The 12,888-nt window shown below is 59.6% G+C and overlaps 1 protein-coding gene across 1 annotated transcript in view; it reads left to right on the forward strand.

The window, feature by feature from the left end:
* The window catches only part of ARHGAP23 (Rho GTPase activating protein 23), a 73,733-nt gene that overhangs the window by 25,162 nt on the left and 35,683 nt on the right, over nucleotides 1-12,888 (forward strand). The window contains exons 2-10 of the mRNA XM_061143867.1: nucleotides 156-317; nucleotides 2,810-2,837; nucleotides 4,044-4,139; nucleotides 4,346-4,424; nucleotides 4,588-4,642; nucleotides 7,614-8,778; nucleotides 10,436-10,591; nucleotides 10,813-10,924; nucleotides 11,081-11,138. Of these exons, the coding sequence (XP_060999850.1) occupies nucleotides 156-317; nucleotides 2,810-2,837; nucleotides 4,044-4,139; nucleotides 4,346-4,424; nucleotides 4,588-4,642; nucleotides 7,614-8,778; nucleotides 10,436-10,591; nucleotides 10,813-10,924; nucleotides 11,081-11,138 (1,911 nt within the window). The remainder of the gene's footprint in view (nucleotides 1-155; nucleotides 318-2,809; nucleotides 2,838-4,043; nucleotides 4,140-4,345; nucleotides 4,425-4,587; nucleotides 4,643-7,613; nucleotides 8,779-10,435; nucleotides 10,592-10,812; nucleotides 10,925-11,080; nucleotides 11,139-12,888) is intronic.

A 12,888-nucleotide genomic window follows, 5' to 3' on the forward strand; every position in this document is an offset into this window, starting at 1 on the left:
CTGTTGGGCTGATGAGTGTGGGAGAGGAAGGGAGAGGGGAGCAGGGGTCTGGGCACAGCTGGGTCAGTGGGCCCCGGCCGTCCTCCCAGGTCCTCCAGGCTGCGGGAGGCTGTGTGAGGACTGGCATCTCACCCTTGCTCGTTCTGCTCCCACAGCTGCCCCTGGGCCCAAGAGATGGGTGCTCTCCCGCGCGCCCCCTCCCTTGGCAGGGCCCACGGACACTGCTTCTGCACAAAAGCCTCCAGGATGGCTTCGGCTTCACCCTGCGCCACTTCATCGTGTACCCGCCCGAGTCCGCGGTGCACTGCAGCCTGAAGGTAGGCCCGCGCCCCCGGGCTGCTCTGAGGGAGCTTTCAGCTTTCACTCCTTTGTGCTCTCCTCCGGGTGCTTCTGTGCCTGGGGAAGAGGGTCACCGAGAGGCAGGGGCAGCGCTGGCTGGGTCATCCGTGGGCTATGACAAGCCCCCTATCCGCTCTGGGCTCAGTCTTCTAAGGAGAATGGGGTGGTTGGCTTGGGGCAAGGAGCTAGAGGTGGGGGAGTCAGGATGCTCCCCCAACCCCGGGACTCTCGGCCTCTGGAAGGTGAACAGCTTCTCAGGAGATGGGCTTCCAAGGACCCTTTGTCTACTGGCCACTTCTGAGCTGGGTTAGTTGACCCTCCCCAGCCTGAGCTTTAGAGCAGATGACCTCACACACCTCTGGGACCCCTCCCAGAGCGCCCCAGGCCCTTACTGGCCTCAGCTCTGGGCCTAGAAAGAGCCCTGCGCTGGGCTGGAGACCTGGGCCCCAGTGCTGGTGCAACTCCTAACTGACGGTGGATCTCGGGGAGTCTCACCCTCTCTGGGCCCCATGCAGGCTTCTGTCACCTGACAGCATTTATCTATTTGACCCCTAGGAACCCTTCCAGCCCTAATATAAATACCAGGTTCTCTGAGTCCAGGAACGGGGATTACTCAAACCGAGCCACAGTATGGGCTGGGGGCGGGGGTGTGGTCCCTGACAGGAAGCTTGAGGGGGGCCTAGACAGCAACCAGGACTCCCCAGGAGGGCCCAGTTCCCTTCCCCTCCTCTCTCCCAGCAGGAGGGGAGAATGATTTATTTTGGGGCCCATGAACCTGTTTCTCCCCTCCCCCAGGGCTGGGACCAGCCTGCACAGCTGTTGAGGGACAGGGAGCTTAGTCCCACCTGCCAGAGAACCAAGGCATTGGATTTCTCTGCCTGGGTCCATGTGCCTGCTCATGTTTCTTTGTATGCACACATGCGTGCATAGTATGCTAGTCATGTACACACATGTGTGTATATCTAGACATGTGTCTATATGTACACTTCATGTGTACATGTTGCTACATAGCTCTCACACCCGTGTCTGAGTCTGGGTGTGAGTCAGATCTTCTCATTGGCTGTAAGAGGGCTGATGGTGTGTGGTAGGGGCACCGCCTCACCCCTTATGCCTAAGGACACCAGCCTCCCAGTTCCCAGGAACCTCGGGTCCTTCCTTCCCCAGAAAGTCCCCCCTTCCTGGACCTTCTTCCTTCTCTCAGGGGACCTCCGGAGGGTGGCCCTGCAGATGCAGTTCGAGTGGTCTAGGCTGGGTGGTCAGCCCGTGTCTCAGAGAGACCTCGCTCACATGGAAGACCCCAGGGCAGGGCAAGCCAGGGATGGGCTCTGTCCCTTTCCAGAACATGCCCAGGGCTGGGAGCCTGCAGGGCGCTCACCCGTCTAGATGCATCCATCTGCCGCTGCCGCCCGCTCACGGTGCTGTCAGCTCATATCAGCGGGCACACGCTGGGCTCAGGAAGGCGGGCGCCAAGGGACTGCTCTCCAGCAGAGCCCTGTGGCTTCCTGTCTTGGCTGAGGTGCCCCAGACTCTTGGGGTCCAGCACTGGCTGCTCTGTTGTCTCTGAGTGGCCCTGGACAAATCACACCCTGTTGTCTGTAAAGTGGATGATCTGTGGAGTGGATTAGACAAGATGACCCCAAAGGGCATATCCACCTGGAGAATGCTGCACCCCACTGGCCTGGACTATCTTTCTGACTTCTTGCCTTTTCCCTGATTTCTCCCCAAATGCAGTGCCCTTCCCTGCTCACTCACGAGGATGAGCCCAGAGATCTCCCTCGTGGGTCTTTTTGAGGCCATTTCTTAGCACTGCACCTAGATGCTGGAAACATTTTCCTATCTACTCTCTCCCACTCAAGAACTCCACTGGCTCCCTCATTCTTTCCTTTCGGAAAGCTTGAGTCTGACTCTTGTCACTTGCTGGTGTTGACTTTCTGCTTCGGCTCAGCTGACCCAGTCCTATTTCTGCCATCGAGTGCCTGCGTACTCTGCTCACCGCACCCCAGTGCCTCCTTTCAGCCGGCCTGAAACTTGCCTTAAACCACCCCCTCCCAGAGGGACTAATCAGGCCTCCCCTGCCCATTCTCTGAGAGCTGATAGCCACTGTTTGCACTTGTCATACCTGCTTATCTGTGTCCGCCCGGGTCCTGTCTGTGTGTCAGTGGGTTTGGCCCCTCCTCCACTGGGCTTCGAGCTCTCCAAGGGAAGGGGTCCTGAGTCCCCCATTGGGCTGGGGGCCTTCAGATGGCTGAGATGCTGAGCAGGCATGAGAGAGGGCTCCTGTGACTGGGGGACATTGCTCGGGACGTGACCTCCCTGTGGACACCCTTCCCTCCCCCTCTTTCTTCTGGGCTAGTTAAAGGATGATAAGAGGGGAGGCTGATGGGTGGGGGAGCTTGAAGGGGCCCACCCCGGTGAAGCTGGGCCTCCCCCTGTGCTGCTGAGGGCCCACACCCGCCTCTGTCCCCTGCAGGAAGAAGAGGATGGAGGCCGAGGAGGAGGTAAGGAGCAGGCTGGGCTGGGCTGGGCTGGGGTCCCGCTCTGTGTCTGGCCCTCTCCTGAGGTCGGCGTGGATTCTGCTGCACCCTCGCCCTTGACTGTGGCCCCTGTCTGCTCTTTCCTGTGTATTCACTTGCACATATGCTTACTCTCTGCTCCTCTTTTCTCCACATTTGTCTTCCTTGGACCTGTCCATTTCACACTGGGGGTGGTGTTCTGGGGAGCAGATGGGTTTCTAAGCCCTGGCCCCGGCCCTAGAGCTATTCCCAGCCTAGATGGAGGCTCAGGCGGGACCTGCAGGGCCCTGGGGGTGGGAAGGCTGATTGAGGGCTGTCCTGGGGGGCAGAGACGCTAGGGTTCTCCGGGTATAAGGGCGGCCCTGAGGTCCTTCTGTTTCCAGATGTTAGACTAACTCCCCTGGCTGTCACCCTTGCTCTCCCAAATGGCTCTCCAGGGTAGTCAAGGCAGAACTCCTTGAACAGGCAGGCTTCCCTCTCTGCCGCTGAGGCTTCTACTGGGCACGCATGGGGACTGTCTTTCTGAATCCCCACCGCAGAGGCCTGTGATGGGGGAGGAGCCGGCCGACCTAGTGCAGGCCTGTTTCTCTGATGGAGGCAGCACTTAGCAGCAGAGAAGTCATGCTGGGATGTAGCGTGATGTCATGAAGGAGCGAGAGCCAGTCCTGGGATTGCAGGCCTCCGCAGCCCTGACCCTGGGGAAGGGAGTAGGGTGGGACGTCAGGGTGTCTGTGAGCCTCAGGGCTTTGCTCAGCTCTCCCTGGGTCTGGATGTGGACACTCTCTGAGCGTGCGGGTGTCTCTCCCTACTGGACTATTATGGCACCCTTCTTTTGTCTTGTGGTGTGTGTGTGTGTGTGTGTGTGTGTGTGTGTGTGTGTGTGCATGCCCGTCTGTCTGCCCCACTAGACAATGAGCTCGGGAAGGGCAGCGGCCACGTCTGTCCTTCCTCTGAGGTCTACTTTCTAGCTTGGTGCTAGGTCACCGGAGCCATTTAAGGAGCGACTCCACGTGTCCGTGTAACTTTTCATCCTCCCAGCAGTGTGTTTTGTCTGATCCTGTGGATGTGTGGCTCTGTTTTGTGTCCGTGTGAGTGTGCTCATTCTCTGAGTGTGTGTCGCCCGTGTGTGTAGCTGTGCATGGGTGTGACCTTCAGTAGCCACCCCCAGCTAACCTGACTGATGCTCAGCAGGACCCTCCCCCCGGCACCGCCTGGAGCCCATGGACACCATCTTTGTCAAGCATGTGAAGGGTGATGGCCCCGCCCATCGGGCGGGCCTTCGCACAGGTGAGCTGTCCCAGTTACCTGGCTCATTGCACCTCTCTGGAATTTCTCCTCTTGCCCCTGGTTAGGATGGATCCAGCCATCTTGGGATCCAGCCACTGGGGAGGCTCCTGCCCCACATTGTCATCCATATGTGATGCAGGGGGTTTCAGGTGGGGCTACTGATACCCTTTGACCTGCTCACCTGTGGCCCTGCCCCTGGTCCCCAGGAGACCGGCTGGTGAAGGTGAATGGGGAAAGCGTCATTGGGAAGACCTACTCCCAGGTCATAGCTCTGATCCAGAATAGGTGAGCGCCCCTGCCTCCCTTCTCCCATCAGAGCCCCCAGCCCACTCCCCAAGTCCCTCCACACCCTCCCCCTCAGCCCTGGTGGTGCCCTGGCGACCAGGATCCCTGTTCTCCCAGACCCTGTTGCCTCAGCCTGGCCTGACCCCCTGCCCTGTCTCTGTAGCGATGACACTCTGGAACTCTCCATCATGCCCAAGGACGAGGACATCCTCCAGCTGGTGAGTCCTCCCCGCTGTCTGAGGTGGAGGACCCTGGGTGCGGGGCGGGATACAGCCCTTCTCCTTGGCCTCTCTCCCGTGTTGGCCCCTCTAGGAGGCAGAGGAGAGAGTGTGGGGGCACCATCAGCCCGGCGATGCCCCCCTGGGGATGCCAGGCCCGTCCCCGGGCTGGGGCTGCTGGCTGCTTCATTCAGGGCTGTGCTGTGTTGGGAGAGGAGGGCACTGGCTTTGACTGGCGGCATTCCTGCCAGGGTATCTGGGAGGAAGGTGGCCCAGCAGGCCCTGCCTGACTGGCATGTTCCTGTGGCTCCTGTAAGATGTCTGTTCCCCACCCCTTCCCTGCCTGGCCTCGTGTGAGCACGTCTCCTGTAGATACACACACACACACACACACACACACACACACACAATACTGTTGTGTGCTCCCATTCACACGGCATACCATGGACCACCCCATACTCAAGCAGACACACTCGGTACACAGCCACGCCACACAGCCTGCAGCCCACCCTCCATCTAGCCTGTCCTATGTGATAACGCACCCCAGACACAACACACCACACACACAACCCCTCAGTACGCAGGCACCCACTGCCCCACACTCACGACCACAGGCATCACAGCATACCACACATTCCTTAGCATCTCGGATCCCCACCACACACCACCAGGGTGTCACAGCACAGGCTCAGGCTTCTCACCACTGCAGCACGAATATTTAGAACATCACGAATGCTTGCTGCTATCACGACACATGTGTCCACAGACATCCCAGCCTGCTCCATCCCAGCACCAGCGTGTGCGCTCAGCAGGGCAACAGCCACATGAACTTCCACAATCATGATACGCAGTGCAAACGCCCCTTCCTTCACCCCACTGCTCATAGAGCAGGCACCACAGACGGGGCATGCAGTGTACCCTGCACTCACGTGTGTACCCGTTTATACCACACACTCCATGCATGACATGTGCACACACACAAACACACACGCTGCCTCTCTGTTCCCTCCCAGCTCTGACCCAGAGCCCAGAGCAGTCCTCTCTGCCCAGTGCCCAGTTCCCTGGTCTCATGGGTGCCAGCCAGAAGCCAGCTTGCTTGCCCCCAAGGTCACTGCCCCCCGGGAGAGGGCTGCGGGCCAAGCCTGGAGGCCTTGGGAGCCGCCGTGCCGGCTTCTGCCCTGGATGTGCGCTCATAATCACTGTAATCTCAGTGCCACGCTTGGCACCATGCCCCTCTGGGAACCTCCACCCCATGACCTCGATTGTCCCCTCGCCCTTCCTGGGGAGGGGGAGGCAGGGATGGATGGGGGCCCAGAGAGGTAGGTGGACGGCTCTTCCCAAGTCTCAAAGGCGCTGCCCGTGCACCTTTTCCAGGCAGAGGGAGGCATGCTGTGGTGGGGTGGGGGACTGTGTGTGACCAGGCGGGACCTAGGGCGTTGCTCTCCCCTCTGGGCAGGGTGGGGCAACAGCTTTGAGCTCTGCTGCCCCAGCTCGGGTGGGCAAGCAGCCCCAGCTGTCAGCATCTGGGGGCCTCCGTCGGCCCCCCCTCTCCCTGGCTAGCCAGAGGGTGGGGCCCAGGCATTCCTGTGGTTGGGAGCCAAGGCTGGAGGCCAATGGGGCCGCGGCAGCTGCTGACGCCACCGCCGACGCGGCGAGGCCCCTCCACACCCATCCTCCCCTCCCTCCTCCTCCCGCCTGAGAGAGAGAGTCGGTGGGGGCCGAGGGCAGCCGCCGGGAGGGCAGGCTGGGGGGCCCCCCGAGGCCAGGGCCGGCACAGTGGTCAGTGGGAGCTGGCGGGGGCGGGGAGGGTGGAGACGGGCTGGGATGCCGCTGCAGCCGCTGTGATGCGGGCAGTCCGGGGAGCCGGCAGGATGGCAGGAGGGAGAGGTACGTGAGTGTCCTGGCTGTGTGTGGGTCCTCAGGGGGCTGAGTACGGGGTGTGGTTTACTCACCCTCGTCACGTGATGTGTGTGCCCGGGACTGGAGCTGTAGTTATTTGTGTCTGTGTGTGTGTTTGTGTATGTCTCATTGTGCTTCTCTGTGTGTGTGTGAGTGTCTCTGGGTGTGTATTTTCCTGTGTCTCCTTGTGGTGTGTGTTTGTGTGTATTTGGTTTCACCCTCCCTCTTTGATACTTCACCCTGAGTTAGGCCCCTGGGTAGCCCCTCAGGGGCCAGGCAAGGCCAGGGCCACGAGGCCGCTGTCCCTGGGGGCTGCCTCCTTTTTTGGCCGGGCCTGGGCGCTGGCCCTGCCACTCCTCAGCAATGCAGCGTCAGCCTCAGCTCCCAGCGCCAAATTCCAGGCCCGGGGTGGTAGAAGGTGGCGCAAGGTCCCTCAACCAGTCTGGCCTCTCCCTCAAGCCTGGTCCAGAGAAGCAGAGGGTGAGCAAGTCCCTCCCCCACCCCCCAGTGGCCCAGGAGCCAGGCCCTCAGCTTCCTGTCCAGGGGGATGGAGGGACAGCTGGGCTCTCCCAGCCCCCGCCCACCCCACCCTGGACACACCCCTTAGGCGGCTCCCTCCCCTGTCATCTGCCTCCTTGACTGGTCTCTGTTGGGGCTGCCCAGCTCCGCCCGAGGGTCTGTGGGCATCGTGGGACACAAGGAAGCAGGGAGGCGGCTGAGGCCAGCACGACGGAGGACCCCAGAAAACAGATGTTGGAATGTTTGTGGCTAAAGGCAGTCCTTGTCATAAGCCTTAGAAAAATCCTGGCTCTTTTTCGAGTGAGTGTGTGTGTGTGTGTGTGTGTGTGTGTGTGTATATGTGTAAGACTCAAAGGCCTCTTATTTCTTTGTCCTCCCCTTGACTGTCTTTGGAGCATGCCTTCTCACCCCCGCCCTCTCAGGGCCGTCCCCCACAGCTTGGTCCCCTTCCTTCAGGCCCCTTTCTGGGGGGCCTTGACCTCCAGGGGCTGCCGTAACCGTGCCCTGTGGGGCCCGTTCAGCCCTGCTCACCTGTTTCTGTGTCTCCGGGCAGGCCTACTCCCAGGACGCCTACTTGAAGGGGAACGAGCCGTATTCTGGAGAGGCCCGGAGCATCCCCGAGCCGCCCCCGATCTGCTACCCCCGAAAGACCTACGCCCCGCCAGCCCGGGTCTCCACCTGGGCCACTATGGTTCCTGAGCCGCTCTCAGCACTGCCCAGTGACCCCCGGAGTCCTGCTGCCTGGAGTGACCCGGGGCCCCGCATCCCTTCTACCGCCCGCTCCCATCCGGACCACCCTTCCTTGGGGATGAGCCAGCCCCGCCCCAGCCCTGGTGCCTTCCCCCGCCACCCCCCAGAGCCCCGGACGCCTCGTGCCTTCCCGGAGCCTGGCAGCCGGGCGCCCCCCAGCAGACTGGAGTGCCAGCAGGCCTTGACACACTGGTTGTCGAACCAGGTACCCCGCAGGGCGGGGGAGAGACGGTGCCCCGCCATGCCCCCCAGGGCCCGCAGTGCCTCCCAGGACCGACTGGAGGAGGTGACTGCCCATCGCCCTTGGCCCTGCTCCACCTCCCAGGGTGCCTTGAGCCAGCTAGGCCAGGAGGGCTGGCACCGAGCGCGCTCAGACGACTACCTGAGCCGGGCCACCCGTTCTGCCGAGGCGCTGGGGCCAGGAGCGCTGGTGTCACCCCGCTTCGAGCGCTGCGGCTGGGCTTCCCAGCGTCCGTCTGCCCGCACCCCTGCCTGCACACCCAGGGACCTGCCCGGGCCCCAGGCGCCAGCCCCGCCTGGCCTGCAAGGCCTGGACGACCTCGGGTACATCGGGTACCGGAGCTACAGCCCATCATTCCAGCGCCGGACTGGCCTCCTGCAGGCGCTCTCCTTCCGGGACTCCCCCTTTGGGGGGCTGCCCACCATCAACTTGGCCCAGTCCCCCGCACCGTTCCCACCGGAGGCCTCTGAGCCACCAAGAGTTGTCCGACCAGAACCCAGCACCCGGGCCTCGGAGCCTCCCGCCGAGGATCGCCGTGATGAAGTAATCCTGAGGCAGAAGCCCCCCACGGGCCGCAAGGTCCAGCTGACCCCCGCAAGACAGATGAACCTTGGGTTTGGTGATGAGTCCCCAGAGCCAGAGGCCAGTGGGCGAGGGGAACGCCCGGCCAGGAAGGTGGCCCCTTTGGCCACTACTGAAGACTCTCTGGCTTCCATTCCCTTCATTGGTGAGTGATGGTGCAGGTGGCTTGTCTTGGGAGATTGCTTTTCTTTCTTTTTTTTTTGGGAGATTGCTTTTCTGTGCCCCTGTTGTACTCCACCTACCTGCCATCCGGGCAAAACTCTGGGGTGGGTGCTGATGGGATCAGCTCATTTCTGTGGCCATCCATCTGTCTGTCCATCCATCTATCCATTCGTCCATCCATCTCTCTCCCGTCATCCTGTCATCCTCCCTCCATTCGTTGACACGTCCAGTCTTCTTTCCCATCCACCTTTACTTCCCCTCTCCCTCCTTCCCTTCCATCCTTCTTTCTTTCCCTCCCTCCTTCTCCTCCCTCCTTTGTTCTGTTCTTCCATTCTTCTTTTCACCCTTCCTTCCATTCTTTTTCTATCTTTCCTTTGTTCCTTTTACCCTTTGTTCTTTCCATCCATCCTCCATCCTTCCACACATCCAACACATTATTGTGTCAGGCACTGTGCTAGGCTCTGTGTTCTCCTGGAGTGCATGGTCCATGGGAATATGTGATCAGACAAGAATGATCCAGTTGAATGGGTGTGTGATAGGAGTAGAGGGAACGCTGAGAGACAGAGGAGGGCTGGGCTAGGGCACGGTGGCCAAGGAGAGAAAGGAGCTTTTGGCTAAGACAAACAAGTTAGGGGAAGAAAGTTCAGGGAGAGAGACGAGAATATGCAAAGACCCCGAAGTGTGAGTTAGGATGTCCTTCCAGGTCACTGCATGAGTCGGGAGGGGCCTCGTTAGTTGATGAGGAGTTCGGACTTTACTTTGAGAGCAGAGGGAATACTGCAAACTCATTAGGAATAGATGCATAAAGGAGAGACGGGACAGTGGAAGGGTTGGTGATTCCCAGGTTTCTGGCCTTGTTGGAGGGTAGAGCCTCACCTCTGTATCAGGAAAGAAAAGGAGCGAGACGAGAAAAGGTTTCGGGTTTGCCAAATAAGAGGTGCTCATGAGGGAGCAGGATGAGCTGGGCTGGGTCTGGGGGCTTGGGAAGACTGGGCTGCAAGTTCATGGAACTGGAGCCCAGAGGTGGTAACCGGACCTGAGGGTGGTGAGCTCACCCAAGGGCAGCCATGGGAGTGACCCCGGGGAGAGCTCCGGGCCAGGAGAGGAGGCACGACCTGCCCCCCGCACCCCAGCCCCCGAGTCCGCTGAGCCAGCCTTGTCTAACAGGGCAGACGCAGCCTGTCGTCTCAGTAAGCTCCCAATCTGAGGTTAGGTGGTACGTCCAGTCTGAGGGGGAGACGTGGCACCCACTTCAAGGAGCCCCCAGTTGATGGGGGAGATAGATGGTCCTTATCCTCAAGAAGCTCCCAGTCTGATGGGGGAGACACACTCCATGGCCTCAGAGAGCCGTCAGTCTGGTGGGGCAGACACAGTTCCTGCCTCTAGGAGCCAGGTCTAAGAGGGGTGACTTGCCCCCTCTCCTGAGTGCCCTCCGTGTGATGGAGGAGGCAGAAGCTGAGCTTGCATGACCACAGTGGTGGGTGAGTTCCCTTGGCAGTTGGGGGTGTTGCCAGGAGGGCCCTGGAGGGCTTTTGGAGTCTGGGGATATGGTCCCAGCCTGGATGTGAGACTGGGGCCCGGGGTGGCAGGTAGGTTCAGGCTTCTGGGGCCTTCACCCATCGCCCCCTCCGCTCTCGCAGACGAGCCCACCAGCCCCAGCATTGACCTCCAAGCCAAGCACGTCCCTGCTTCTGCTGTGGTCTCCAGCGCCATGAACTCCGCCCCTGTCCTGGGCACCAGCCCATCCTCCCCAACCTTCACCTTTGCCCTGGGCCGTCATTACTCCCAGGACTGCAGTGAGTGCTTCCCGCAACCCCCGCCCCAGCCGCTCCCCTGCCGCCTGGTCCCACTGGTCCCTGTTGGGCCCGCTGCCTGATGGCTGGCCTCCCCCGACTGGCTTCTGCTCCTCCTGGGGTCCCCTGGGGACCAGGCCCCCGGGCCCTGCCGGATGGGAGGGCTCTGGGGAAGCCCGCTCCGCTGCCCCGCTGATCCAGGGCCCCTCTGGGCGGCTTTGCAGGCAGCATCAAGGCCGGCCGCCGTTCTTCCTACTTGTTGGCCATCACTACCGAGCGCTCCAAGTCCTGCGACGACGGGCTCAACACCTTTCGGGATGAGGGCCGGGCTCTGCGGTGAGGACTGGGTGTGGCAGGGCTCTTGGCCCTGGGGTCTTCTATACACGGGGGGCGGGCAGCAGGCTTCCCCCTGCAGGACCTCTGAGCCTTGGGGCTTGTGGGAGGTCCAAGTGGTGCCTCTCATACGCCTCATCCTTGATCCTCAACCCGTAGGCGCCTGCCGAACCGCGTGCCCAGCCTACGGATGCTTCGTAGCTTCTTCACTGATGGGGTGAGTGGCACGTGTGTGCTGGTGAGGGTGTCGGAGGGCTGGGGTGTCCCACCCCTCATCTCTGGAGCCTGGCCTTGGCAGCAGGGCCTGGCCTGGGACTCCTGCGATCCCAAATAGGTCACCCGGGTTCCTGTCTCCTTCCTTCCTTGGCTCTCCCTACACTCACTTTGTGCCAGCCATGAGACCCACCCTCTCTGGGGGCTCTGTCATCCCCTAAAGACACTGTGAGCACCCCCTCCCGAGGCCTTTGCATTGTCCTGCCAACCCCCCACCTCTCATCTAGAAGGTCCTGTCCATGCTCACCACCATAGCTACAGGACTCACTTTTTCACTTTCTCTAGATTTACTCTTTCCCTCTAGATTTTTTTTAGGCCTTCCGTCAGATTTCAGCCTAGCCCTGACTTTCATGCCTCCCTCCACCACTGTACTTTCCTCTGAGCACTTCTCCTGTTAAGCACTTTATGCACTCATCTCCTTTCTTGCCTGTCTCCCCAGCTAGAATGTAAGCTCCATGAGGGCAGGGGTTTCATTTGTCTTATTCACTGTTTGACCCTACTGGGTATCTAACACAGTGCCCACAGTGGGAGGCACTGGGTCAGTATTTGTGTGGTGTCTTCAGGGGACAGCGAACACCCCGGAAAGGGGGGCAGGAACATGGGGTTGAGAGTGATGGAGAGGCCAAAGTTTCTAGCCTCAGGACCTTGGGAGACACAGGATCAGTTCTGAAGTGGTCTTTTTTTTCTTTTTTAGTATTTTATTTGTCTTAAAGTTTTTAAAATTATTTTTGGCAGCTCTGGGTCTTTTGTTGCTGTGTGAAGGCTTTCTCTAGTTGTGGTGGGCAGGGGCTTCTCTTCATTGTGGTGTGCGGGCTTCTCATTGCAGTGGCTTCTGTTGTTGTGGAGCTTGGGCTATAGGGAACTCGGGCTTCAGTAGTCGTGGCACACGGGTTTAATTGCCCCTTGGCACGTGGAATCTTCCCGGACCAGGGATTGAACCCATGTCCCCTGCATTGGCAGGAAGATTCTTTTTTTAAAAATTTTAAGTTAATTTACAACATTGTGTTGGTTTCTGCCATATAACAACACAAATCAGTTGTAACTATATATATGTACATATATCCCCTCCCTCTTGAGCCTCTCTCCCACCCACCACCCCCATCCCACCCCTCTAGGTTGTCAGAGCACTGGGCTGGGCTCCCTGTGTTATACAGGGCAGGCAGATTCTTAACCACTGGACCACTAAGGAAGTCCAGGCTTAAATCTTTTTTATTATTGATGGGCTGGAAAAGGCATCTTGATTTCTGTTTTCTTCTTCTTGGCCACACCCTGCGGCTTAGTAGGATCTTAGTTGAACCTGCACGCTCAGCAATGAAAGCCAGTAGTCCTAACCACTGAACCGCCAGGGAATTCCTGGCATCTTGATCTCATTAACACCTTGATGATTCTGTCACCTGGCTTCCTCCTTATCACTTCCTCTGCTTACTTAACCCTCCCTTAACCTGTCACTGCTATTGCTGGAGTCCTGCTGACACTGTCGCTTCCTCTGTTAACTCCTTGTGGGCATGACCACCTGCCCCACTAACTCAGTCTTTGTTGATGTTCCTACTTCCCCTGTTTATGTAACTCCATGCGGACACAATCACTTCCCCTGTTTCCTTAATTCCTTCAAGTCTATAAAGTTAAATGTGCTGAGGCAGGTGGCCTGCAGGTCACATAGCCTTTCGTCCTTTCTGGCTTCTCCAGCACATACG

The sequence above is a fragment of the Dama dama genome, chromosome 5 (assembly GCF_033118175.1).
Source record: "Dama dama isolate Ldn47 chromosome 5, ASM3311817v1, whole genome shotgun sequence".
Lineage (NCBI taxonomy): Eukaryota > Metazoa > Chordata > Mammalia > Artiodactyla > Cervidae > Dama > Dama dama.